Source organism: Nycticebus coucang, chromosome 8 (genome assembly GCF_027406575.1).
Source record: "Nycticebus coucang isolate mNycCou1 chromosome 8, mNycCou1.pri, whole genome shotgun sequence".
Taxonomy (NCBI): domain Eukaryota; kingdom Metazoa; phylum Chordata; class Mammalia; order Primates; family Lorisidae; genus Nycticebus; species Nycticebus coucang.
Window position 1 is genome coordinate 2,122,635 of NC_069787.1, and position 27,346 is coordinate 2,149,980.

The 27,346-nt window shown below is 42.7% G+C and overlaps 1 protein-coding gene across 4 annotated transcripts in view; it reads left to right on the forward strand.

Annotated features, from left to right (window-relative positions):
• Positions 1-27,346, forward strand: part of KBTBD12 (kelch repeat and BTB domain containing 12) — a 93,330-nt gene that overhangs the window by 40,029 nt on the left and 25,955 nt on the right. For all 4 annotated transcript variants that reach the window (XR_008381684.1, XR_008381683.1, XM_053599646.1 and 1 more), the window contains one exon: positions 19,161-19,358. Coding sequence is in view for 2 of the 4 variants with exons in the window: in XM_053599646.1 (XP_053455621.1) it covers positions 19,161-19,358 (198 nt within the window). In the remaining 2 variants the exon portion in view is untranslated. The remainder of the gene's footprint in view (positions 1-19,160; positions 19,359-27,346) is intronic.

Consider the following 27,346-nt stretch of genomic DNA (forward strand, 5'->3'; position numbering starts at 1 on the left):
TTCCCCCTTCTCCCTATTCTTAGGTTGTACACCATGGAATACTATGCAGCCTTAAAAAAAGATGGAGACTTTACCTCTTTCATGTTTATATGGATGGAGCTGGAACATATTCTTCTTAGTAAAGTGTCTCAAGAATGGAAGAAAAAGTACCCAATGTACTCACCCTTATTATGAAACTAATGTAGGACCTTCACATGAAAGCTATAACCCAGTTACAACCATTTCATGTCTTAAATTTAAATCTTTTATCCATCTTGCATCAAGTTTTGTAAGGGTTGAAAAGTGCGGGTCGATGGGGCGGCGCCTGTGGCTCAAGGAGTAGGGCGCTGGTCCCATATGCCGGAGGTGGCGGGTTCAAACCCAGCCCTGGCCAAAAACCACAAAAAAAAAAAAAAAAAAGAAAAAGAAAAGTGCGGGTCGAGTTTCAGTCTTTTGCATGTGGTTATCCAGTTTTCCCAGCAGCATTTATTCCATAGGAATTCTTTTTCCCAGGTTTTTGTTTAGTTTATCAAAGATGAGAATGCTGTAAGAAACTGATTTCATCTCTTGGTTTTCTATTCAATTTTATATGTCCATGTCTCTATTTTTCTGCTAATACCATGCTGTTTAAATCACTGTGAACTTGTAATATAGCCTAAAGTCTGGTAGGGTGATGCCTCTAGCTTTGTTTTTGTTACTAAAGATTGCCTTGGCTATATGGGTTTTTTTTCCTGTTTCCATATGAAATGAAGAGATATTTTTTCCAAATCTTCAAAGTGTGATGTTGATATTTTAATGGGGATTGCATTGAATCTGTAGATTGCTTTGGGTAGTATAGACATTTTAACAATGTTGATTCTTCCCAGCCAAGAGCACAGTATATTCTTTCATTGGTTTACGTCTTCTGCTATTTCTTTTCTTAGGGTTTCATAATTCTCTTTGTAGAGGTCCTTCACCTCTTTTGTTAGGTATATTCTTCCTAGGGATTTCATTTTTTTTAAGCTCCTGTAAAAGGAATTGTGTCTTTGATTAGCTTCTTAACTTGGCTGTTATTGGCATATTCAAAGGCTACTGATTTGTAGACATTGATTTTGTACCCTGAGACATTACTATATTTCTTGATCACTTTGAGGAGTCTTGTGGTTGAGTCTCTGGGGTTCTCTATGTATAAGATCATATCATTGGCAACAAGCGAGAGTTTGACCTCCTCTTTCCCCATTTGGATGCCCTTTATATCCCTCTTTTGCCTAATTGCATTGGCTAAAACTTCCAGAACTATGTTGAATAGTAGTGGCAATAGAGGACATCCTTGGGGCCAGGCATGATGGCTCATACCTGTAGTTCCAGCACTCTGGAAAGCTGAGCCAGACAGATTGCTTGAGCTTAGGAGTTAGAGACCAGCCTGAGTAAGAGTGAGATTCTCATCTCTAAAAAATAGCTGGACATTGTGGTGGACTCCTGTAGTCTCAGCTACTTAGGAGGCTGAGGCAAGAAAATCACTTGAGTCCAAGAGTTTGAGTTGCTGTGAGCTGTGATGCCATGGCACTCTACCAAGGGTGATAAAGTGAGGCTCTGTCAAGAAAGAAAGAAAGAAAGAAAGAAAGAAAGAAAGAAGGAAAGAAAGAAAGAAAGAAAGAAAGAAAGAAAGAAAGAAGGGAGGGAGGGAGGGAGGGAGGGAGGGAGGGAGGGAGGGAGGGAGGGAGGGAAAGAAAGAAAGAAAGGAAAGAAAGAAAGAAAGGAAAGGAAAGGAAGGAAGGAAGGAAGGAAGGAAGGAAGGAAGGAAGGAAGGAAGGAAGGAAGGAAGGAAGGAAGGAAGGAAGGAAGGAAGGAAGGAAGGAAGGAAGGAAGGAAGGAAGGAAGGAAGGAAGGAAGGAAGGAAGGAAGGAAGGAAGGAAGGAAGGAAGGAAGGAAGGAAGGAAGGAAGGAAGGAAGGAAGGAAGGAAGGAAGGAAGGAAGGAAAGAAGGAAAGAAGGAAAGAAAGAAAGAGAGAGAAATTCGGAGTGAGTCCTATGGTGTGAGCCCTATAGGGTGAGTCCTATGGGATGGGTCCTATGAGGGAGCCTTGTGGGATGAGTCCTGTGGGGTGAATCCTATGAGGGAGCCCTGTGGTTGAGTGCCATGGTGTCATAGCTCACAGCAACTCAAACTCTTGGGCTCTGAGTGAGACTTTGTCTCTAAAAATAAAAATAAAAATAGAGGACATCCTTGTCTGGTTCTAAATGGGAAAGCTTTCCATTTTACTCCACTTAGTATGATGTTAGCTGTGGGTTTGTCATAGATGGCTTCAATCAGTTTCAGAAATGTGCCTCCTATGACTATATTCTTAAGTGTTCTTGTTAGGAAAGGAAACCAAATTTTATCAAATGCTTTTTCTGCATCTTTTGAGAGAATCACATGGTCCTTGCTTTTGCTTCTGTTGGTATGGTGAATTACATTTATTGTTTTGCATATGTTAAACTAGCCTTGCATCCCTGGGATGAAACCTACTTGATTTTGATGTATTATTTTTTAAATGTGTAGCCATAATCTAATGGCTAAGATGTTATTTAGAACTTTTGCATTAATACTCATTAATGAAATTGGTCTGAAATTCTCCTTTTTAGTTGGGTCTTTTCTTGGTTTTGGTATGAGGATGACGTTTGCTTCATAGAACATGTTGGGGAAGATTCCTTCCTTCTCACTATTTTGGAATAATTTCTGCAGTATGGGTATAAGCTCTTCTTTGAAGGTATGATAGAATTCTGGTGTGAAGCCATTGAGACTAGGGCATTTTTTCCTTGGGAGATTTTTTATTGTTTCTTCAATTTCAGTGCTTAATATTGGTGTTCACGAGATCTATTTCTTCTTGGTTAAGTCTAAGGAAATGGTGTAATTCCAGGTATTGGTCCATTTCCTCCACATTGCCAAATTTCTGGGCATAGAGTTCCTTGTAATAGTCAGAGATAATCTCTTGTATCTCTGTGGTGTCTTTTGTTATTTCCCCTTTTTTGTTTCTGAATGATGTTATTAGAGATTTTACTTTTCTATTTCTAGTTAATCAGGCCAAAGGTTTATCAATTTTATTTATTTATTTGAAGAACCAATTGTTTCATTAATTTTCTGAATGACTCTTTTGTTTTCATTTTCATTTGTTTCTGATTTAATTTTGGTTATTTCTTTTCTTCTACTAGGTTTGGGATTGGATTGCTCTTCCTTTCCATTTTCTTAAGATGATTCATTAGATTGTTGGTATACTCTCTTTCAGTTTTTCAGATGTAGGCTTATAATGCAATAAATTTCCCTCTTAGGACTGCTTTTGCAGTGTCTCACAGTTTTGATGGCTTGTGACTTCTTTGTTGTAATATTCTTAAGTACTGATTTAAACATGGTACCAGGGGTTCTCTCTTGGGAAAAAAGTTTCTGTGTAGATAAACTAGCAAATATTGGGGAATGCAAGATGGCCGACTGGTAGCAACCCTCAGCAGAGGCTCCTGAGCAGTAGAAGAAAAACTGGATGGAATCAGACTCTATAAAGCCAAAGGTGGAGAGCTGAGCCAAGAAAGAAGTTTGGCAAGCTGTAACTCCAAGGAAGACCATTCAAGAAAACAAATTACAGATACAAAACCTATCGACTAGAGGATGGGAGACCCCTCCCCCAAGCAGGAGGCCTGCTGCAGGCTATCCGCAAACAAGCAGGAAACAAAAGACCTCTCATTTTACCTTGCTGGAGAGAGCCGCTAAACTCCAGGTCTCTTTCTCTAGGGAGGTCCCACTTATGAACCTAGACACTACCCCACAAGGAGGCATAAAATTGACCAGTTATTTTCCCCCATAAGTCCAAACTCCCAGTCAACCCTTTCCCCTTCGCATGGCAATCTGAAGTTCTGCTCCCTGCAGAGCACAGAGTATTTGGTCTTGTCCTAAGAGATCTGGGCATAGTGTGGACTGCTAACCATCAGGATGGAATCTATGACTAACTGGGAAGAAAGAGGGTGTGGGAAGAAAGGGACACTTGACAGGAGCAGGAGCAGTCCCCTGGTTATGACTATGCCTAGGCAGTGGTGGTGTTGACCCTTGGTTCGGGCTGTGTCTGGCAGTACAGGGTGCAGAACCCCCAGCTCTGATGGCACCCACAGCAAGAGAGTGGTTGCCCCAGGTGGACTGAGTTCAGCAGACTGGGCTGGTCCCCAGCCCCTGCTGGGCCTGTGAGCAGAGGCTTGCTAGGCGTGGACTGAGACCTGAGAGCAAAGGCGTGGTCCCCTGATTCCAACAGAACCCTCAAGCAGTGGCTCGTTGGGTGTGAACCAAGACCTGAGGGCTAGGGCATGGTCCCCTGTCTTCAGGGGGCTGGTGAGCAGAGGCTTACCAGGTGAGGACTGAGACCTGACTCTTAACAGAGCCTGTGAACAGAGGCTTGCCAGTCAGTAGACTGAGACTGGCAGGCAAGGGCATGGTCCCTTGACTCCAACTGGTCAGGCAAACAGAGGCTACCTGGGTGTGGACTGAGACCAGAAGGTGGAGCCCAGTGTCCTGACTCCAACAGAGCCTGCGAACAGAGGCTGACCAGGCAGTGGACTGAGACTGGCAGGAGGGGGTGTGGTCCCCTGACTCTAAGTGGTCAGGCAAGCAGAGGCTAGCTAGGTGTGGACTGAGATCGGTGGGCGGGAGTGTGGCCCCCTAGCTCCCTGAACTGGTGGCCCCTGGTTTCAACTGGGCCTGTGAGCAGAGAAGCAGACAACAGTGTGGACTGAGTCTGGTGGGTGGGAGTGTGGCTCCCTAGCTCCAATTGTGCTGTTGAAGACCCTTGAATCCCTCTCTGTTGAGCAAGGTTTGCACTGCCTGAGACAATTTAATTGGAACCTGTGTCTGGGGCTGTCCACTCGGGGACATTCTGAGGTGACCTTTGAAATTCTGTAGTGGAAAAGGACTGAAGGGTGGGGGCTGGGTGCCATAGCTGTTAGTATCTCTTCACAGTCGAGATTTAAACCTAATACTGTGGTTTCTTAAGATAGGGTAGAGGTTGGCTGATATCAAAACAGAGCTAGCTTGCACTGTCTCACCAAATAGGTCCTGAGAGTCTCTGGCCAAAACTTTAAAAGGGGCCTTTGTAAGGTTGTAGGAGATAAGCCACAATTACAAAGCCTAGTGCTTTGGTAAGGAGCTATCTCTAGTACCTGGGAACCCCAATTCAATGTCACCCTACCAGGTCTAATAACCAAATGATGGAAAATAAACATGGTATGGACACAACAGAAGAACTCTGGCAACATGAATAACCAGAGTAGATCAATCCCCACCAAGAAATGACAAAGGAGATGCAACTGAAGATGCCATGCATAGACAAATGGCAGCAATGTCAGAAACTCATTTCAGAATATGGATGGCAAATAAAATAAATAGAATGGAAGAAAAGATAGAAATTGAATTCCAAAGAGTAGTTCTGAAGTTGTCTTAAGAAATTAATGAATTCAAAGCCCAAGTCACCAAAGATATGGACATAATGAGAAAAGAGATACCAGAGCTCAAGTAAATGAAAAAATAAGTTGAGGAGCTCCAAAATACATTATAATCCCTCAGTAACAGAGTTGACCAGGGAAAAGAAAGGATCTCTGAAACTGAGGACAAAGCTTTGGAACATTCCCAAACACTCAAAGAGGCAGACAAATGAAGAGCAAAAACCGATCATTCTCTGAGAGAGTTGTGGGATCACTCCAAAAGATCAAACATTTGTCTTATAGGAATTCCCGAAGGAGAAGAGGATGGTCCTAAAGGTACAGATGCTCTACTCCAAGAGATTTTGGAGGAGAATTTCCCAAGCATTGCAAGAGACACAGAACCTCAGATAGCAGAGTTTCAGAACCCCAGCAAGACTCAAAGCAAATAAAGCATCTTCTAGACACATTGTGACTAACTGTGCCAAAGTTAAGACAAAAGAGAAAATTCTGCAAGCAGCCAGACATAAGAAAAGCATCACCTACAAAGAGAGAAGTATCAGAATGACTGCAGATCTCTCAGCCAAAACGTTTCAAGCCAGAAGATGGTCATCAACCTTCAATCTCCTAAAACCAGACAACATACAGCCCAGGAACCTGTATCCAGCTAAACTGAGTTTCATTTGTGATGGAGAAATCAAATCCTTTGATGACATACAAATGTTGAAGAAATTTGCCATAACTAAACCTCTCCAGGATATTCTCAGACCCATCCTCCACAATGACCAGTGCAGTGCTCTACCTCCAAGGCAAACCTCCAAGGCAGTTGGATTTTTGAACAAAATCCAACTTCCCCAGTGGTGAAAGGATTAAAAATGTCCACTGGACATCGAAAATCATGACACCCAAAACACAACCAGGCTTATCAATTCTCAATTAACGTGAATGATTTAAATTGTCCTCTAAAGAGGCACAGGCTGGCTGACTGGATACATAAACTCAGACCGGATATCTGCTGTATACAAGAATATCACCTCACCTTAAAGGATAAAAATAGACTCAGGATGAAGGGATCGACTTGTATAATACAGGCAAATGGAAACCAGATAAAAGCAGGGGTTGCAATTTTAGTAGCAGATACAATAGGCATTAAACCAAAAAAGATAAAGAAAGATAAGGAAGGTCACTACATATTTGTCAAGGGAAACACTCAATATGAAGAGATTTCAATAATTAACATTTATGTACCCTACCAGAATGCTCCTCGATTCATAAAGCAGACCCTAATGGCTATGAACAATTTGATATCTTCCTGCACTATAATAGTTGGAGATTTTAACACCCCTTTGACAGTTTTGGATAGATCCTCCAAGAAGAAACTAAACAAAGAAATATTAGTTTTGATATTTGTTTGTATTGTTTCAACAAATATCAAAAGTTCATTTGGGTGCTGGGTTTCAACAAATATCAAAAGTTCATTTGTTCTAGACTCAACCAGAAAGAATTAGAAATCTTTAATAGACCTATATCAATCACTGAAATAGCATCAACAATATGAAATCTCCCAAAAAAGAAAAGTCTGGGACCAGATAGCTTCACATCCAAATGCTATCAAACCTTTCAAGAGGAACTAGTATGTATATTATACAAAGCATAGAGAAAGAAGGAATACTTCCCAACACATTCTATGAAGCAAATATCACCCTGATACCCAAACCAGGAAAGGATCCAACAAAGAAAGAAAATTATAGACCAATATCATTAATGAATATTGATGCAAAAATATTCAATAAAATCTTAGCAAACAGAATTCAGCAACACATCAAAAAATTTTACAACGTGATCAAGTTGCTTCAACATATGCAAATCTATAAATATAATACATCACATAAATAAAATAAAAAACAAAGACCATATGATTCTCTCAACTAATGCAGAAAAAGCCATTGATAATATCCAGCATCCTTTCATGAACTTAAGAAAACAGGCATAGAAGGGACATTTTTTAAACTTATAGAGGCCATCTGCAGCAAACCCACAGCCAATATCATATTGAATGGTGTAAAATTGAAAACAATTTCTACTCAGCTCAGGAACAGGCAAGGATGCCCACTGTCTCCATTGCTATTCAACATAGTAATGGAAATCTTAGCCATTGCAATCAGGCAAGAGAAGGTGATCAAGGGTATCCAAATAGGGTCAGAGGAGATCAAACTCTCACTCTTTGCTGATGATATGATCCTATACCTGGAAAATCCCAGGGACTCAACTTCAAAACTCTTAGAAATGATCATGGAATACAGCAGCATCTCAGGATACAAAATCAATACTTACAAGTCAGTAGCTTTTATATATGCCAACAATAGTCAAGCTGAAAATATAGTCAAGGATTCCTTCTACAATAGTGCCAAAGAAAATGAAATATCTGGGAATTAACCTAATAAAGGACGTGAAAGATCTCTATAATGAGAACTGTGACACTCTGAGAAAAGAAATAGCTGAAGATGTTAACAAATGGAAAAGCATACCATGCTCATGGCTGGGAAGAATCAATTTTGTTAAAATGTCCAGACTACCCAAAGCAATCTACAGATTTAATGCAATCCCTATTAAAGCACCATTGTCATACTTTAAAGAACTTGAAAAAAAGTATTTCATTTTATATGGAATCAGAGAAACCACGAACAGCAAATACATTGCTCTGAAAAAAGGACAAATCAGGAGATATCACGTTACCAGACTTCAGGCTACACTATAAATCTATAGTGATCAAAACAGCATGGTACTGGCACAAAAACAGAGCGGTAGATTTATGGAACAGAATAGAGAACTAAGAGATGAACCAGCTACTTATCATCATTTGATATTTAACAAACCTATCAAAAATATTCAGTGGGGAAAGACTCCCTATTTAACAAATGGTGCTGGGTGAACTGGCTGGCAACCTGTAGAAGACTGAAACTGGATCCCCACCTTTCACCATTAACAAAAATTGATTCTCACTGGATGAAAGATTTAAACTTAAGACATGAAACTGTAAAAATACTAGAAGAGAGTGCAGGCAAAACACTTGAAGAAATTGGCCTGAGAAAATATTTTACGAGGACAATCCCCTGGGCAATTGAAGCAACACCAAAAATACATTACTGGGATCTGATCAAACTAAAAAGCTTTTGCACAGCCAAGAGCACAGTAAGTAAAGCAAACAGACAACCTTCAGAATGGGAGAAGATTTTTGCAGGTTATGCTTCCGACAAAGGTCTGATAACTAGAATCTACAGAGAACTCTAATCACTAAGAAAAGAATAAATAACCCCATTTCTATGTGGGCAAGAGACTGCAACAGAAACTTCTCTGATGAAGACAGGCACATGGCCTACAAACACATGAAAAAATGCTCAACATCCTTAATCATCAGAGAAATGCAAATCAAAACGACTTTGAGATATCATCTAACTCCAGTAAGATGAGCCCACATCACAAAATCCCAAAATTACAGATGTTGGTGAGGATGCGGAGAGAAGGGAACCCTTCTACACTGCTGGTGGGAATGCAAGCTAATACGACCTTTTTGGAAAGAAGTTTGGAGAATACTCAAGGGACTAAAAGTAGACCTGCTGTTTGATCCTGCAATTCCTCTACTCGGTATATACCCAGATGATCAAAAATTATTTTACAACAAAGACATTTACACTAGAATGTTTATTGCAGCCCAATTCATAATAGCCAAGACATGGAAACAGCCCAAGTGCCCATCGACCCATGAATGGATTAACAAATTGTGGTATATGTACACCGTGGAATACTATGCAGCCATAAAAAAGATGGGGGCTTTACATCTTTTATGTTTACCTGGATGGAGCTGGAACATATTCTTCTTAGTAAAGTATCTCAAGAATGGAAGAAAAAAGTATCCAATGTACTCAATACTACTAAGAAATCAATATATAATCACCACACACTCATATGAATGGTAAAACATAACTATAGTCCAGAAAGTAGAAGGGAAGAGGAGAGGGGGGGAGGGGAAGTAGGACATGGGAGGAGGGAGGGTATTTGGGGAGACCTCACCTAATGTGCATGATGCAATGATACATTTCAAAACTATTAAGAAATGAATATAGGCAGTGCCTGTGGCTCAGGGAGTAGGGCGCCGGTCCCATATGCCGGAGGTGGCGGGTTCAAACCCAGCCCCGGCCAAAAACCAAAAAAAAAGAAATGAATATAAATGTTATGGATGGGTTATTTAGTTCAGTGTAAGTATTTCACATTGTATATTGAAGCAGTACCTTGAACCCCATAAATGCATCAATGTAAAAGTTATGATTTAATAAAAACTAATAATAAAAAAACTAGCAAATATTTTAGAGCTCATACTGTTAGTGATGCTTTTGAATAAATAATACTCGCTTTGAATATGAAAATGTATATTCATAAATAGACTTTAGATTTCCATCAAGTGTTTTTTGAAAGTCAGATTGTATTTAGCAGTTGCTTCCACTTGATAGGTCAGGCAAAGTCAAATACAGAATTCGAGCCCCTGAGTCACTTTGTGGTGGTGTCAGAGCACCAAAATTATACGTCACAATCAAGTAAGTTTCATCCCAGGGATGCAAGCCTGGTTTAACATACACAATACAGAATTTGAGACCCTGAGTCCGTTTGTGGTGGTGTCAGACCTTCCACGAGCTGTCCCAGCCTCCCCAGTGACCCCACCCAGCCACATGCAGGGTCAGTTCCCGAACCGCTGCCTTCTGTGCCTTTGTTCACCCCTTCCCTCTGCTCACAGTACCTCCTCTCTGCCTAGCTAGCTCCCCTATACCTTCAACATCTGACGTAACTCCCCACCCCGCCAGCTCTCTGCAGCACGCTGTTTTGCTGGTCACACATTTTGCTCAGATTGCGTGAGGTTAGAGGCCCTGCCATTCTCACCTCTGCCCAGGGGCCGGCTTTGTGTGACAGGTGCGTGGTCAAGCTTTGTTCCCTGACGGGGTCTTCTCACTGCTGTCGCCTGTCCTGATCTTCCATGTGTGAGGTGCCGCAGAGATCATCAGTACAGGCCTAATGGAGAATGTCTTAAAGTAGGCCTTTTCATTTCCCTGTCCAGGGAGACAGCTAACATCACATCTTCCCACACAGCTAATGCCTCCAACTATCTATGTTGTCTCTCCAAGAAACCATTTCGTGCCTCATTGGTTTACTGAAAACATAACAGTCGTCTAAGTCTGAGTCTCAGCTTGAATCCATTAAAGAGTAATGAAGGGGAAAGTTACAGAAAACGTCTGAGTTATTACAGTAAATGCATTTCAAAGATTGCTTTAGTGGTGAATTATTTTGTGGGATGAGAGGACCTTATTTCATTGTGGTAAGATCTTACTCTTTTCTTTCTTTTGATAAAATTCTAAGTAATTTTAAAAATATAATTAAGTGTTTTTTGAAAAAGCCTAGGTTGCATATTAAAACGGCAGACCCTTGGCCCTTACCCTTGGCAACTTTGGAGTTGGTAGGTCTGAAGCAGGACCAAGCAATCTGAGCTGGAGAAAGCACCCAGGCAATTCTGAGGTGAATCAGCATAAGCAACTACTTTGAAAAACAAATGTTGTGAGGAAAGTGACATGGTAATTCATATTCATGGAGGTGTCGTATGCTCAGAATATTTACTAAGCATGTGTTACATGAGCCAGTCCCTGGCTTGGCTTTTACAGGAGACGTGGAGATGGTGAAGATGGTGTCTGTTCCCCTAAACAGTATCACTGTACCCTTGAATATTCTAGGAAATTGGGTAAGGTTCTTTGGTCAAACTACCCTAGTATCAGTAAGTCAGAGCAGGTTGGGAGACATGTTCTGATCTACTTGCAGGAATCTTCTGGGCTTAGATATACATTTCGTAAGCTCCTGGTGAACGAGTGAAGAAATATGCTTTGCTATAGCCAGAGAGTCCCACAGGGTATGCCCAGTACCCCCTCGTTTTGAGAAAAGACTTGGATTTAGAGATTCAGCAGCTGAAGAGGCTCTCAACTGGAGTGAATGGTTCACTGCAGTTTTGCTGTAAATATCTACAAAATGTATTTCCAGTTAAGCACATAAAGGGTTTCAAACCTTTGTTATTTGACAGCCTTATGGGGGAGCTCAGAAATAAGTATTCTGAAAGGCCAGACTTTGTGGCTCCCACATTGCAACTTAGCTATAGTCTTTCTATTTTTTGTTTTTTTAATGGGGTCTCACTGTGTTGGTCAGACTGGTCTGAAACTCCTGGGCTCAAGCAGTCCTGTTGCCTCAGCCTCCCAAATGTCTGGGAGCACCTGCCCACTGCCACAGGAGCCGTGCTGGGAGTACGTTCGGCTCCCTGTGGTGTGTGTCACTGACATCTCACATTTCTCTGCAATAATGGGTTAGAATTTACATTTTATCCAATCAGTGTACAGTTACAATGCCATATTCCATATGGTTTTATATCCGTCTTTGATGTCCCAGCAGACTCGTAAGTATGTTATAGACAAAAAAAAAAAGTGGGCATGCAAAATCCAAAATAGACTTTTAGGTTGCTTAAAATTAATTAGAAGCTTAAAGTGTTTGTGATTCTGAAATCAGAGAATATTCGGAAGCTTCCACAGCATTAAAGCCCCAGTGGACAGTGCTCATAGTGTTCCTGGGGACAGATGAGAAATACAGTAGGGGAGGCTGTCTCGGCCTCTGACTGAGCAGTGTTTGCTCACAGGAAAGCAAATGTCACACAGCCAAAGCATTGTGTAACTACACGTCCTGTGCTTCACTATTATGAAAAGGAGGCAAATTGCTAAAAATAAACAAACAAAACCATACCAATGGCAAAGATTTGCTCAAGAAAGCAAGTCTTAGATACAGCTTCACGCAACTTAACATGCAGCACCACATATGACCGTGGTCTATTAAAAGAGCAGATCATGGGCGGCGCCTGTGGCTCAGTCGGTAAGGCGCCGGCCCCATATACCGAGGGTGGCGGGTTCAAACCCGGCCCCGGCCAAACTGCAACCAAAAAATAGCCGGGCGTTGTGGCGGGCGCCTGTAGTCCCAGCTGCTCGGGAGGCTGAGGCAAGAGAATCGCTTAAGCCCAGGAGTTGGAGGTTGCTGTGAGCTGTGTGAGGCCACGGCACTCTACTGAGGGCCATAAAGTGAGACTCTGTCTCTACAAAAAAAAAAAGAGCAGATCAGATTGTTACTCCCCGATCCTCAAGAAAACGTTAAATTATATTTGGTATCTTCAATTCACTAAAGCAGAAAAGAATGTGACATATTCTGAAAAACCAAAAAGAGATGAAACAGAAAATTTCTCCTGCTTTAAAGAGAAAAATATCAACTATCAAAAAACTCTTTTAAGTTGAAATATATTATCTTTCTTCAATTAGCTTATCCTGATTCATGTCTGTGATCAATATGTTCATCACTTTCTAACTTCTACCAGCTCTTGGGTAGATACGGGAATGAGCACAAGGTAAACATGCCTAAGACTTATTATACTCTTTTTTCTTTATATTCATTTAATAAATACCATCAAGCATCCTTTGGAAGAAAGACCTCAAGCTTGGCACATCAGGGAGTTTAAAGATGTGATCTTGCCTTCAAGAACTTAGGCTTTGTGTCTCCTGCACTTATCAGCTGTGCTATATATTTAATTAATAGCTATTTTCAGGGCCATTTCATGATAATACAAGTATTAGTGGAAACACAGAGTCATCCTGTTAGTTAGATCTAGCCCAAGTCAGGAGAGGTAAATGATCCTTCAGGCGAGCAAACCTGGAGGGGGCAGAATGAACCCAACAGCAGACTCACACCAAACATCTCTCCCACAACTAGGGCACATGTTCCTGTATCCTTAGGAAGATGACTTCTTTCACCAGCCAAACTGGGAGTTTTTAGCTCTTTGGATTCAGGACTTGGCCACAGTCTGATGTCAGTCCTTGCTTTCCGTTTTGACCGAATAAAGAAAAAAAGCATAAGAAAAAAAGATACCTGGGGTGAGGGTATGGAGCTGATTCATTCATACACCTTCATTTCAATTTTCATTTCTTGATGATCTGTGCCCAGCGTAGAAAGCGTTAGGGATACAGATGTGAATTAGACCCTGCTCTGCCCTCAGGGGACTTACAGTCTGATCTAGGCAGGAGACATGCATAGGGATAGATAGGAGGCAAACATTTTCACAGGAATCTGGATGTCTGTTCAGAGGACAAGAGAAGCCCAAATGGAGGAATGGCCGGTTCTGTGTGGAGCCATGAGAGACGTCAGGAGTGGGCAGAGCTGAGCCTTGAAGGAGGAGGAGAAGCCATTCCAGGCAAGGGATCAGGCTAAGCCAAGGCCGGGGATGAACAGCCTCCCCTGTCTGGGGAACTGCTGAGTATGCCCAGGGCCCAAGGAGCGGGGGGTGCAGGGGAGAGGAAAGAAGGGAAGAGGAGGAGGTGTGACGGTGGCAGAGCTTTGCGCCTGAGGAGGAAGCGTGGCTATGGGAAACTGAGGCGTGAGGAGGACGAGGTGGCATTCATCTGAAGCTGGACCTTGGGCCTGCCATGGTATCTGCAGGCCACCTGCTAAGCTGGGTCCTGCCCTCTGTCCCCAGGCTGTCCCCGTTATGGGCTTAGGCTTCAGACCTGCTGGAACCCCTGCAGGACAAGCTAGTAAAGGGATGAGGAGGGGAGAGGGAAAAACAGGCCCAGGCTTGCTGGAGACCCACAGGGCCCGGCGCTGGGTAAAACAAAAAGCCCAGGGATTTTCAGGCTTGGACAAGACAACATTTTGTAATTTATCTGGTGCTTAGGGCCCAGCCCAGAGCTTTCTATTTAGACTTTCTGTATTTCCACTTGGAAGTTATGAGACAATCCGGGCACTGATTCTTTCTCCAAAGTCAAGCAAAATCAAGCTCCAACAGCTGGAACGTTCTCTTCCCTCTCAGCATTTTTATTTGATTTTCACAGTAATTTGTTTGGAGTAGCAAAGAAAATGCAGACAGATGATTGTGTCTTCTTAGCCTGGAAAGAAAAAACTGGCCGTGGGCAGGGCAGGCTCCTCAGGAGGAGTCCAGCCTCAGTGCTGGGGCTGTGAGGCCAAGATGCCCTGCTGGGGGCTCTGCCCAGAGGTCTCCAGAGTCTGGTAAGAAGGGGGTCGGCCTGCTGTCAGCCCTGTCCTGAGGGCCTTCTTCTGAAAATACCCAAGACAACCCTGGATTAGACTTCAGAAAGTGGCCAGAAGTTGGGTTCATGTCTTGTAGGGTTTTAGACTTGAAGCTAGAATTCTAAAATGAGAGTGGAAAAAAAACAGAAACTTGACAACTTGTGTGAGAATGAAATAATTGTCACAGGCATTTCTTAGCAGTGAACAGATTCCATTTGACATGGAAGTCGAAAAGGAGCCTCTTCACTCAGATACGTGGGAAGCCTGTGGATTGCAAAATCCTTTCCCATCTTTTGTGCAGTCCACCAACAGCTCCTGTCTCTCTCACATGTTCATGACCAAATGCATTACTTTAAGTTGCAATGGGGAGCTTTTCCCCCACCCGAAGGCTCAGAGGAAGGCTGTGCTCATTCCCCTTCTGTGCTTTGACCTTCTGATTCTCTCTTCCCAACCTCAAAAGAAGCTTCGAAGGTTAACCTGAGTGTGCAGTCAGGAAGCCATCGATTATAGATATAACTAATAATTAAATCAATAGTGATCAAAGACAAGATTTCGGCAACTCTGTTAACACTGGTTTACTTATACAACATCCTAGAACATGAAAGAGAATAAGAACTGGTCTGTGGGTACCTACTGCACGGTAGCTACCCTGTTCCCTTGCTGTTCATGAGAATAGATAAGAAAAAATTCCCAGGCCGGCATGGTGTCTCACACCTATAATCCCAGCACTCTGGGAGGCTAAGGCAGCTGAATTCCCTGAGCTCAGAAGTTCAAGATCAACCTGAGCAAGAGCAAGATCCACCCCTATAAAAATAGGCAGTGTTGTTAATGCCCTGGCACTCTATAAGGACAACAAAGTGAGACTGTGTCTCAAAAAAAAAAGAAAAGAAAATTCCTGTGGCAACGTGTGTGAATAGGTACACAGCTGTGCGCGCCCCCTTACCCTTCTCCTCGTTTACGTGGTTATCTAAAGATTTATCTCTGCAACAATTTATGGAATTGGTATTATTCTCCTGCATTTACAGATGAGAAAATTGAGGCTTAGAGATATTAAATTGGCCAATTTTGTCCAGCCAGCAAGTGGTGATGGAGGATATGGATCAGGGCCTGTTTCCAAAGTCCATACACTTTCTCCAGGGTGCATGAATGCCTGTGATAGTTTAAAATGTGTGTGCGTGTGTGTGTGTAAGCAGAGACTCCTCTCAGCCTTCAGGTGGGGGGACGACTCCCTAACATGACTTATTATATATATGTATACATGTATGTATAGATAGATATCATATATCTATAGATGTAGGTAAATACAGGTACATATACATATGCATATGTATGTGTATATATATATATATATATCTCCCCCCAAGCCTGGTTTAGCAATCTAAGCAGCTTTGGGAGCTTATCAAAACTGTTGGAAAATCTCCCTCCTATTCTGGCTGTAGCCTGGGGGAGACTAGAATACGCCTGCCACCTGGAGGCCACCCTGCAGAAGAGCACGGGACCAGTGCACTGAAGGCACCACGGGGACAAGCACCACTCCCCTCTGTCTGCCCTCAGCCTGGTCCCGGAGAGGCTTTGTGGGGAGGGAGGATTACTCCCAGGCCCCCAGAAGGGAAGGAATCTATAAGAGCTGAACACAAGAAAAGGGGGGGGGGTCTATATCTTCACAGAATTGAAAAGGAAGAGAGGGAGGCATTGTCCTTTTCTCCCCCTCCCACGCAAACACCAAGAAAAAATGAAAAAAACAAGGTACATAATTTGTATTTAAGGGCTATTTGGGTATGACTTGCAAAGATAATTTCTATTCATTTGTCTGTTTTTGAATAAAGAAAAGTCATGCTCAGAGGGTCATATAAATTAAAGATATGGAGACACCTCACTGAAATTCCACAGATGTGCTGACCCTCTCTCATGAGGAGATTTCTCTTGTGGTGCCGGCGCTGACTTATTAATAAAGATCATTTGTTTTTATTTAGTTATTTATCTAATCAAGGCTCACCTTCAGTTTAAGCTCGTTAAGCTGAGGGTGGAAATCACACCCTAGTGAGGCTTCACTGGCCAGAAGCAAAGATGGAGCGTTCTGTGAGTCCACAGCACCCCTGGAGCGCGGCGTGTGAACTGCCTGCCAGCCAGAGAGAAAGAGCTCGTGTTCAGAGGGCTGGTGTTGTGGAGTGAGGGGGGAATGTTCAATTAAACACAGGTGGATTAATGGGACTACACCTGCGGTGCATCTTACAAGGGTATATGTGAATCCCAGTAAATGTGGAATGTAAAGGTCTTAGCAAAATAACTAAGAAAATGCTACAAAAGCTATGTTAACTAATGTGATGAAAATGTGTCAAACGATATATGAACCAAGTGTATGGTGCCCCATGATCATACTAATGTACACAGCTATGGTTTAATAAAAAAATTAAAAAAAAAAAAAAACACAGGTGATAAGCAGAGCCGCAGGACCAATAAGCAAGAGAATGACGCCCATTCTCTGTGCTTCACACCTGGGGAGCTGGCGAGTTAGATTCACGGGCTGCTCGCGTCCCAGCCTGGCTGCCAGCAGCTACCACTGGTCCTGCTTGCTTCCCTGAAGGCCTTCAAAGTGGTTGTGACACAACAACCAGACGAATGACATCTCTGGGACTTGACAGAAACAGACAACCACATCGTCTCACCTCACCTCCCAGTGGGTGCAGTTGTTCCCTTCTTTAGGGCCTTCTTGCCCCACAAATAGGAAATTCCACTTTTCATGTGGCTAAGCCTGTCCCTCCCACGGTGCCACATGGAAGGATGGGCCATGTGCAGCAGAGCCGTGCAGTCACCCGAGGCCACCTGTCCCCTCCTGGGAAACACGGGGCTCAGACATGGCACTGGAGTAGGCTAAATTATTTATCCTGTCAGATAAGAGAGAAAGCCACAAAGAGCTTCCTCAGGTGATCGCTTCCATCCCTGGATGCAGACTGAGGAAGCAGGCCAGCCTCCATCCGCAAAGAGAAAGGAAAAACAGCACTTTTCCTCGAAAGCCAGGGTACAAAGAAGCTGTTCCCATCCATTTTCTTAGATCCATTCTGTTCTGTGTGGCAGGCCCTGTGACATGTAAGGTGGAGAAGTGACCTCTGCCCTCAGGGAGCTTACAATACACCCACCTGGACAGACAGGGAAGTGTCTAGACGGGTAAATTCCTCACTCACTCCTTCCAGACACACCAGGTGCCAAGTGCTTTGCTGGGTGCAGGGGCCTGGTACTGAAGACCAGTGTGCAGGACAGCGGGTGAAAACACTAAGGTAACAATGGGCAGAGTGTGTAAAACAACAGTGAAAAGGTCACGAGACGTATGTGGTCAGTTTCTCAGCAGTTCTTAGTTTTGGTTTTGGTAATGCTGTAAGCAGCACACCCCAGTGCCAGTCGCCAGTCACCAGTCACCACCTACCTGTGCAGTGGCCCTTCCGGGACCCTCCCTACGTCAGGGGCCAACACTTCACAGCCTCCTCGTTGGCCGAGCAGACCAGGCAGCAGGTCTGGATGGAGTGAAGTCATTGACAGAATAGTGTCTGCAAATACAGGTGTGTCCCGGCTTCCAGGGAACTTCCTTCAACCTCAGGAGCCATCCTTCAGGTTGGAAAATGTAGCCCTGACCTTTACAGCCTTTCATGGTGAGACTTGGGAGAGGAAAACTAAAATGATCATTGTACTGGGCGGTGCCTGTGGCTCAAAGGAGTAGGGTGCCTGCCCTATATGCCCGAGGTGGCGGGCTCAAACCCAGCCCCGGCCAAAACCTGCAAAAAAAAAAAAAAAAGATTATACTTCAAGAGGTAATTCTGTAAACGTTATTTCGGTCACTTGTTACAGACCCTGGGATTCTGAATTGAATTCGTGTCTCATTTGAGATGCCTGTCATGATGTCTCCTATTCTCTCTCTCTTTTTTTTTTTTTGCATTTATGGCTCCTTCCATCTCATTAATTTCTTACGGGCAAGAAAAGTGCCTTATTCATCTTTCTAAACTCCTTATCATAACTTTGCACTTTGCCTCACGTATGACAGGTGTTTAAGAGTTCCCTGTTGGGTGAACTCTGTCATCCAAAGATGGAGGGTCCACTGGGCATGGGGTTTAAGGCCTTGTTTTGACCCCAAACCTAAAATTTGGCCAAGAATAGCCTTTCCCAAATTGGGAAACTTTCATTCAACTTTCACTGGCTTACAGTGATGACAGACAGAAAGGACACGTTCCCCGCTGGCCTAACATTGAAAACATTGCTGACCATCAATAGTGAGGAAAAAGTCAGAGGCAAGTTACCCTGACACTTGAACCTGGAATTCTCGTGGTGACAGGGGTGCTGGTTTTGTGAGCCAGTGCTGGGACTCACCCTCATGCATAAGCACAAGCAGAGGAGCCCTGGGAGTAAAAGTGACACCCAACATGGCTGTCAAAAGCAACTTGGCTGTTCAAAGCAAAAACTAATTTGCTTTAAACCATAGAGTACAGTATACAGCAGACATTGCTGGTGTTTAGAAATTATCTCAAAGGTAGCAGCAGGCAAGAGAGAGAAAAGTCAGTACCAACAACACAGGAGGCGGGTGCTGCTCACCAAATCTCAGTTCTTAATCATGGCATTTCTGTGCATTGTTCTCTGTAGGTGGCATTGGCTGTGTAGGTCGAGACAAAGGTCAAGTTCGAAAATGTCTTGATGTGGTGGAGATCTACAACCCAGACGGGGACTTCTGGCGAGAGGGCCCTCCCATGCCGAGTCCCCTGCTCTCCCTGCGGACCAACTCCAGCAGCGCAGGAGCAGTGGACGGAAAGCTCTATGTCTGCGGGGGATTCCATGGAGCAGGTACTGGGCCTGATTTTAATGTTTCCAAACCTCCTTGCTGTTGATTTGACTTCCCTTAACTGACCTGGCCACCAGGAGATGCTGAGAGCAGCGTGAGCACTGGCAAAAGCATGGCTTTTGGAGTTCAAGGCTCCTGAGCAACTCACTGAGCCTCTGGGCCCGGGTTTCCACATCTGTAGAATGAAGCTGTCACATCCACAGGCTGATGTAAGAATCTAGTTTATAAGGCCCGCTGCACGCAGCAGACACCCAGTGTAGTGGTATCATGGGAAGAGAGGAGAAATGGGAAAGGTCACTTAATGCCTGACAATAGGACTGAAGGAGAGATTTTCAAGTGGGAAGAACCAATGGAAGTGGAAGACCAGCGGAGCACTGGGTTTTACTTTATTGATCAAGACTCAGAAGACTTTCTTATTCCTATTCCACTATTACCACTTGAAATTAATTGCTAGAAAGCATTTCTAAAATAATATCTAAGGCATATATTTATTACTGAATTTCGTGTTCATGCATCTCAGTGTATCATTGCATTCTATAGTATGGATTCATAATTTTTTAATGTAACAGGAATATTTTTAAATATGCATAAATCTAGTAGGCAAATATCTCCAAAGTCCGATTCATTGCATCAGTAAATAAGACAGAATGCAGTTATATTAAAAATGACAAAGTGTTTAATTCTAACCTCACTAACAGAAGCACCAGGCCACTGCGTCCCCATGAAATACAAGCCTCAAGAGCACTTCAAGTTTGGGAAGAATGCCAGATTAAAATAAAGCTGATGCGGCAAACACATAATTATATGTAAGCTAAAGAACAAGGTTTTTATTACAAATTAAAAGAGCCTTGGGGGCGGCGCCTGTGGCTCAAGGAGTAGGGCGCCGGTCCCATATGCTGGAGGTGGTGAGTTCAAACCCAGCCCTGGCCAAAAACCAAAAAAAAAAAAAAAGAGAGAGACTTGGGAGATATAAGAACCCAATGCAATGAGTGGAAGTTATTTGGTTCTTGATTCAAACAAATCTACTGTAAAAAGGTATTTTTCAGATAATCTGGGAAATTTGAATATGGACCAGAGATGTTTGATAATATCATAGAATTATTAATTTTGTTAGCAGTAATAATGGCATTGTAAAAGAGGGAAAGAAGAAAGAAAAGATCTGAATAATTAGAGATTGTTTAGAAGTATCAATAGCCAGGGTGTGGCAGCTACTCAGGAGGCTAAAGCAACAGCACCACTTGAGCCCAGGAGTTGGAGGTTGCTGTGAGCTGTGATGCTACGGCACTCTACCAAGGGTGACAAAGTGAGACTCTGTCTCAAAAAAAAAAAGTATTCATGGGTGAAAATGATGCTGTCTGAAATTTTTTTAATGGAGAGAGGTGGTAAGCAGAGACTTTAACAACATTGGTTCATGTTGATAATTATTAAAGCAGGATGATGAGTACATGAGGCTTTATTTTATTACTTTTGTATATACTTCAGAGTTCCCATTTACTTTTTCTTTTTCTATTTGTTTTTCAGAGGATTTTCCAAAGACATTTTTTAATCATTTTAATACCGTTTCCATTAAACATTGCATGCCATGCTTGGGTGAAGGCTGTACTCTATCACAGCAGTGGGAAACCTGGCGCAGCAAGGAGGTGTAGACCTTGGGCAAGCCCTGCGTGTGAGGAGGGAGACAAGGCCCAAGGAAGGACCCCAGGTGCAGGGTACTCCTCCAGCAAGCTTGCCACCCCCACCTGCCCCCACAGTCACCGAGCTCCTCTGCAGCCTCTGGAAGGGCAGAGAACAGAAGGGGCAGGCACAGGAGCCCCAGAGGGATGTGTGGTAATTAGTGTCTGAGCACCTAGAAGACACTCCATTCTGCCTTGTTTCTTTATCTTATCTTTCTTGGTATTATATTGAGTTACAGAACGGATATCCTCCAATTTTTCAAACGTGTATAATAACCTCATACCGTGGCCAGTGTCCCTGCTTGGTGCTATAATGGACTGATAATGATTCTAGCTGGAGGGAAAGGGATTTACTATATGAGCTCTCAAAGTCCATTTTAATTATTTGGTTCTAAAGTGGTAGATTGTTTGGGATTAGCTGAATGAATTGTCACTAGGATCTTATGCAAAACAGAACAATTTATAACAGCATGCCCATTATGATCTCGAGATCTCATCATCAGGCCAAAAACAGACAGGGAGTTGTCTCTCCCGAGTGACACAGGCTACTTATCCCAGTCATGTATTCAGACAACCATGGTCAAGAAATTAATATCTTTTAATATAGTCAATTCAATGAAATTTTATTGAAATGTATCATGAACAGGTATTTGGGATACAATCTTGAGATGTTCAATATTTGATGGGAAAAACATATACAGAAACGTGATAAATATGGTTAATTTGTTAATGGTTAAATGAGGAAGTTGAACACCTCTATTTTCTCTCCGTTCTAAAATGACAATTAATGGGAAATACACAATTGGACAAGACAAGAAGAGAGAAGATGGGCAACAAAACTTTGGAAGCTGGAATGCAGATGAATGATTAGTTAATATGTAGACTTGAACGAGTTTAATTCTCAACTGGTAAGAGGAAAGCAAAAAGCAAACAAAATCCTGATTTATACCTCGGACGCCCGATAATCTCGGGCACTGGCAATAGAAGGTAACTCTAGAAGAGGGAATAAAGATGGTAGAGAGCACAAAGATCAGTCGGAAGCCTGCTCCGCTGTCCATCACGAGATGAAGCCCTTCTTTCAACCCCACAAAGCCTGGCGCTGAACACAGGGGCTGAGGTCAGGCTTCCAGTAGCAAAAGCAAGAGGGTTAAGCGGGAGACGGCACACTGAATATGCAGGTCCCCGGATTTCCTCCCTCTCTGGTTCCCAGCATGTGAGTGGCCATCCCCTTAAGTTAAGAGATCGAAGTGTTCTTCTTCGGGGATCTGACCAGACCCCAAATTAAGCAAAGGCAGATCACCCTGTAGAGACTCTCACAGGAAAATTTTTTGTGGTATCCCACTCTTAAATGTGATCAAACAGCTAAGGATATCCCACTCTTAAATGTGCTCAAACAGCTAAGGATATCCCACTCTTAAATGTGATCAAACAGCTAAGGATATCCCACTCTTAAATGTGATCAAACAGCTAAGGATATCCCACTCTTAAATGTGCTCAAACAGCTAAGGATATCCCACTCTTAAATGTGCTCAAACAGCTAAGGATATCCCACTCTTAAATGTGATCAAACAGCTAAGGATATCCCACTCTTAAATGTGATCAAACAGCTAAGGATATCCCACTCTTAAATGTGCTCAAACAGCTAAGGATATCCCACTCTTAAATGTGCTCAAACAGCTAAGGATATCCCACTCTTAAATGTGCTCAAACAGCTAAGGATATCCCACTCTTAAATGTGCTCAAACAGCTAAGGATATCCCACTCTTAAATGTGCTCAAACAGCTAAGGATATCCCACTCTTAAATGTGCTCAAACAGCAAAGGATCACCTGACAGCTGAGGAAAGGTGCATGTGAAGCTTCAGAAATCAGAACAAGAGGAGCAACCCGGAGGAGACAGAGACGGTGCCAGGAGGAAGGGAGGGGGAGAAACTATTGCATGGATAGGACAGGAAAAGGAAATTAAAAATACTTCTTGGAAATTACAAATATTATGCCAGAAATTAAATCTACAGTAGAAAATTTGGAAGGAGGAAACGTCTAAAAAATTAGAGGAAAAATAAGAGAAAGAGAAATGGAGTCCAAGAGGTCCAGAATTTGAAATTAAGGAAATCTCCCAGAACTAAAGTCACCAGATTGAAAGGCTCCTCCAGCTGCTCAGGACCCCAAACTAAAGCACATCACTGTACCATTACTGCAAATCGGGGGGAAATAAAAGATCCCAAAGGTTTCTAGAGAGGAAACAAATCATGCCATACAAAGTGCCAAGCATCAGATTTCTGAACAATGACATTGGAAGCTAGAGGAAAATGAAGCAAATGCCTCAAAAATTCTATGGGGAAATGGTTTTCCACCTGTACTTAGGGCACACTTCAGACATGCAATGCTCTAAAAAAATTTCCTCCTGTGTGCCCTTTTATATGCTTCCTCAAAAATGAAAAGATAAACCAAGAAAGGCTGGACATAGGATCTAAGAAACAGGATTAAACATCGTCAAGAGAAAAGGAGACCCCAGGAGGACTCAGGGCCAAACCAAGAGCCGACAGGCGCACAGCTGAGCTACAGATCAACCTCCAGAGGATGGAGCTGGGACAGATGTCTCCAGGAAGGGGACCCTGGTCAAATCTCAGTGTTTCAAAAGAAGATATGGACACATAGAGAAAACCAATGGAAAGAAAAGTCAATTCCAGAGAAATAGTAAGTTATGCAGAAAAGGAAATGTATGCCACACAGTCCCTCTGTGGATAGCATTCTTAGTAATTATGTCATAATCATGTAAATATTAAATATTAAGATGACAAAAACTACACCTTAACTGTACTGGACAAATGGGGCAGTGGAAAGTAAGCAGATAGGGTAGGGATGTGAGAGAATGCTAAATCCATTACGTTTTCTACAGTGGACAGCAAGAGTTAACACTTTCATTCTAGAAATCAAGAAGTAGACGTCGTGTAAAATATGTTATTCCTGTTAGAGATACAGTGGTCAATGCCGGAAGAAATCAGCTAGCGGGGAAAGAAAAGCGGTAAATGGGAAGGATTTCTTATTGCTTGTAAAGCTGTTTAACTATTTAAATCATGTGAGTGCATAACTAATAAATCAAAATCTAAATTTAAAATACATAAATACAGTACATAGAATAGAGGACAAGCAAGGAGAGTATTAAGGAAAACCTTGCAGGTGAGTCTGCTGAGGGACAATTCTCTGCGGGCCACAGGCGTTTCTGCATGTCTTACGAGTGGGAACAATACTGCCTTCCAGGGGCGTCCAAACTTTTGGCTCTCTGGGCCACACTGGAAAGAACAAAGTTGTCTTGGGCCACATGTTAAATACACAAACACTTAACAAAAGCTGATAATCAGGGGGAAAAAAGTGCATGCCTAGTTTCCGTAATATCTGCCACCACATATAAGCAAAAAAAGTCCTCACATAATCCACATGTGGCTGTGCAATGCTGGTTGAATACCCCAGTAATATCTCTTCAAGCACCTTTATATAGCAGACAGACTTAAAAGATATAGTACCTCCTTCTATAGCAAAGGGCAGGCATGCTCACTAACCATTATGAAAGATTCTGGTTCCTTAAGTTCAGGGTTTCTCTCTAGTAGTCCAACCCACTGATTTCTACATCTGTCAGCTGGCCTTTTTCGTATTGCCCTGTGGAAATATAAGCTCAAATAACTAGCATAAAAATGACTGATACACTAGCCGTTTCTCTTGCCAGGAGTGACACTGTCCTTCATGTCTGTCCTGGGAGGCTCATGTCTTCTATCAGCATCCCTGACACTGCGGCAAGCCCACTTATAAAACCCAGACCCTTCACGGTTCTTGCCAGAGTCCTGGAACGCACCAAGTGGCTCTGTTCCCTACTTCTAACACAAGACGAGGAAGCCAGCGCTGTGTTTCAAAAAAGGCAAAGCCCATAACACCAGGCCTTCACAAGCTCTCCCAAATTCTGATACCAAAAACTAGATGAAGACATTGCAAGAAAACCATAAGATATGACACGTGATTAATATATGCAGCAACATGCAAAAGGAATTATATATCATTGTGCACCACAGCCAAGCAGGAGGGCTGATTCAGCATTCAAAAAATTGATCAATATAGTTGTTTTATTTTGTATTCATGGTTGCACAGTATCAGAAGTCAATGTAATACATCATGTTAGTAAAGGACAGAAAGCGGATGATCATTTCAGCAGATGCAGGGAAGACCTGTTTGCCGCGCGTGGTGAATGTACCTTGCCTTATAGACTTTCTTACTCCGTAAACCTTTCGCTTCCTCAATAAACTTTGTTTCACGCTCGCCTTAAAAAAATAGATACAGAAAAGGGATCTGACAAAATCCAGCCCCTTTCCTGGTATAAATACTTAACAAAGCAGAAATAGAAGGCAAATTCTTTATCCTAATAAAGAGCATCAATGGAAAATCCACAACTAATATCATATTTGATGGTGAAAGACTGAAATCTTTCCCCCCAAAGTCAGGACTTAGACAAGAATGTCTACCCTTGCCACTTCAATTCAACATGGGAGGTTTTAATCATGGAAAGTAGGACATAAAAAGCAGTAAGTAATTGCTCCAAATTAGACAGCAATAAGTAATTGCATATGACATGATCTTGTATTTAGAAAATCCCAAGGAATTGCCAAAAAAGCTATCAGAGCTAATGAACAAGTGCCGCAAGTCAGTCGGACATGAGACCACATGCCCCGCAAATCGTACTTCTGGACGCCAGCCGTGAACAATCCAAAAGTGAAATTAAGAAAACAATTCATTAGGATAAAATACTTAGGAATAAATTTAACAATGAAGTGCAGGATTTCTACACTGAAAATTGCAAAACATCATTAGAAGAAATTGAAAACCCAAGTAAACTGGAAGATACTGCATACGAAAATTGAAAACTGCTCCTAAAATTTATATGGAAATGTGAGACCCAGAATAGCCAAAATGATCTTGTAAAAGAAAGAACAAAGTTGGAAGACTCACACTTCCCAATTGCAAAGCTTACTTCAGAGTTATAGTAAACATGACTGGTGCAGTGATAGACGTATAAATCAGTAGAACAGACTTGAGAGTCCAGAAATAAACCCTGCTACCTGTGATCAATTGATCAACAAGGCTGCCAAAACAATTCAATGAGGAAAGGATTATTTTTTCAATAAATGGTGCAGGAATCATTGGATATCCCCTTACAAAAGAATAATGTTTGGTCTCTATCTCACACCATGTACAAAAATGAACTCAAAATGGATCCCAGCACTCTGGAAGGCCAAGGCAGGAGGATCCCTTGAGCTCAGGAATTTGAGACCAGACTGAGCGAGAGCAAAACCCATGCCTACTAAAAATAGAAAAACCAGCCAGGCGTTGTGGTGGGCACCTGTAGTCTCACCTACTCAGGAGGCTGAGGGGAGAGAATCGCTTTAGCCCAGGAGTTTGAAGGTGCTGTGAGCTGTGACACAATAGGACTTTACAGAGGGTGACAAAATCAGCCTCTATCTCAAAAAAAAAAGAAAGAAAATCTATGTCCACACGAGAACTCAGACGTGAATGTTCACAGCAACCAAGCAGCAGAACCCGAGTGTCCATCCTCCAATGAATGGATAGATTAAACTTGGTCTCGACTCATGGTGGAATATTGTTTGGCAGCTAGAAGGAATGAGGTCCCGAGATGAGCTATAACACGGAACCGTGAGAACATGGGGTGAGTGAAAGAAGGTGGTCTCAGAAGTCCATGTGTCGCATGAGCCCATTTATCGGACGTGTCCGAGAAAGGCCAGTGCATGGAAACGGAGGCAGGTGTTCGGGTGTCAGGGCCTGTGAGCAGGGCAAGCTGGACGTCGCTGCAGACAGGCCCAGAGCTGGTTGGGGGGTTGCTGAAAATGTGCTCTGAAATTAGATGGTAGTGAATGTTGCACAGCTCTGTCCGTACACTACCCATAAAAATCAAAAGCCCCTGAAAACTTGGCTAAGTTTTATCTAAAACATTATTTTAGAATTTGATATTTTATTATAAAATGTTTTAAAAATGAATTTTATGATATATGAATTATAGCTCAATAAAGCTGTCGTTAAAGGAACAAAGTCGGAGCTCTGCCACTCATCTGCCCCCAGCATAGTCAGCCTTGTGCTTGGCGCTGATGAGGCAAATCCAGCTGCACAGCCCACAGGGAGCCAGCGGGGTCTTCAAGTGAAAGAGGCAGAATGGCCCCCCCCAGACACAGAGCAGGGCTTCCTGAGACAGAGGGAAGACAGTGGTGGCACATGACGCCTGGCAGCAGGAACCCACTGCCTGCTATACGAACTCCACAAG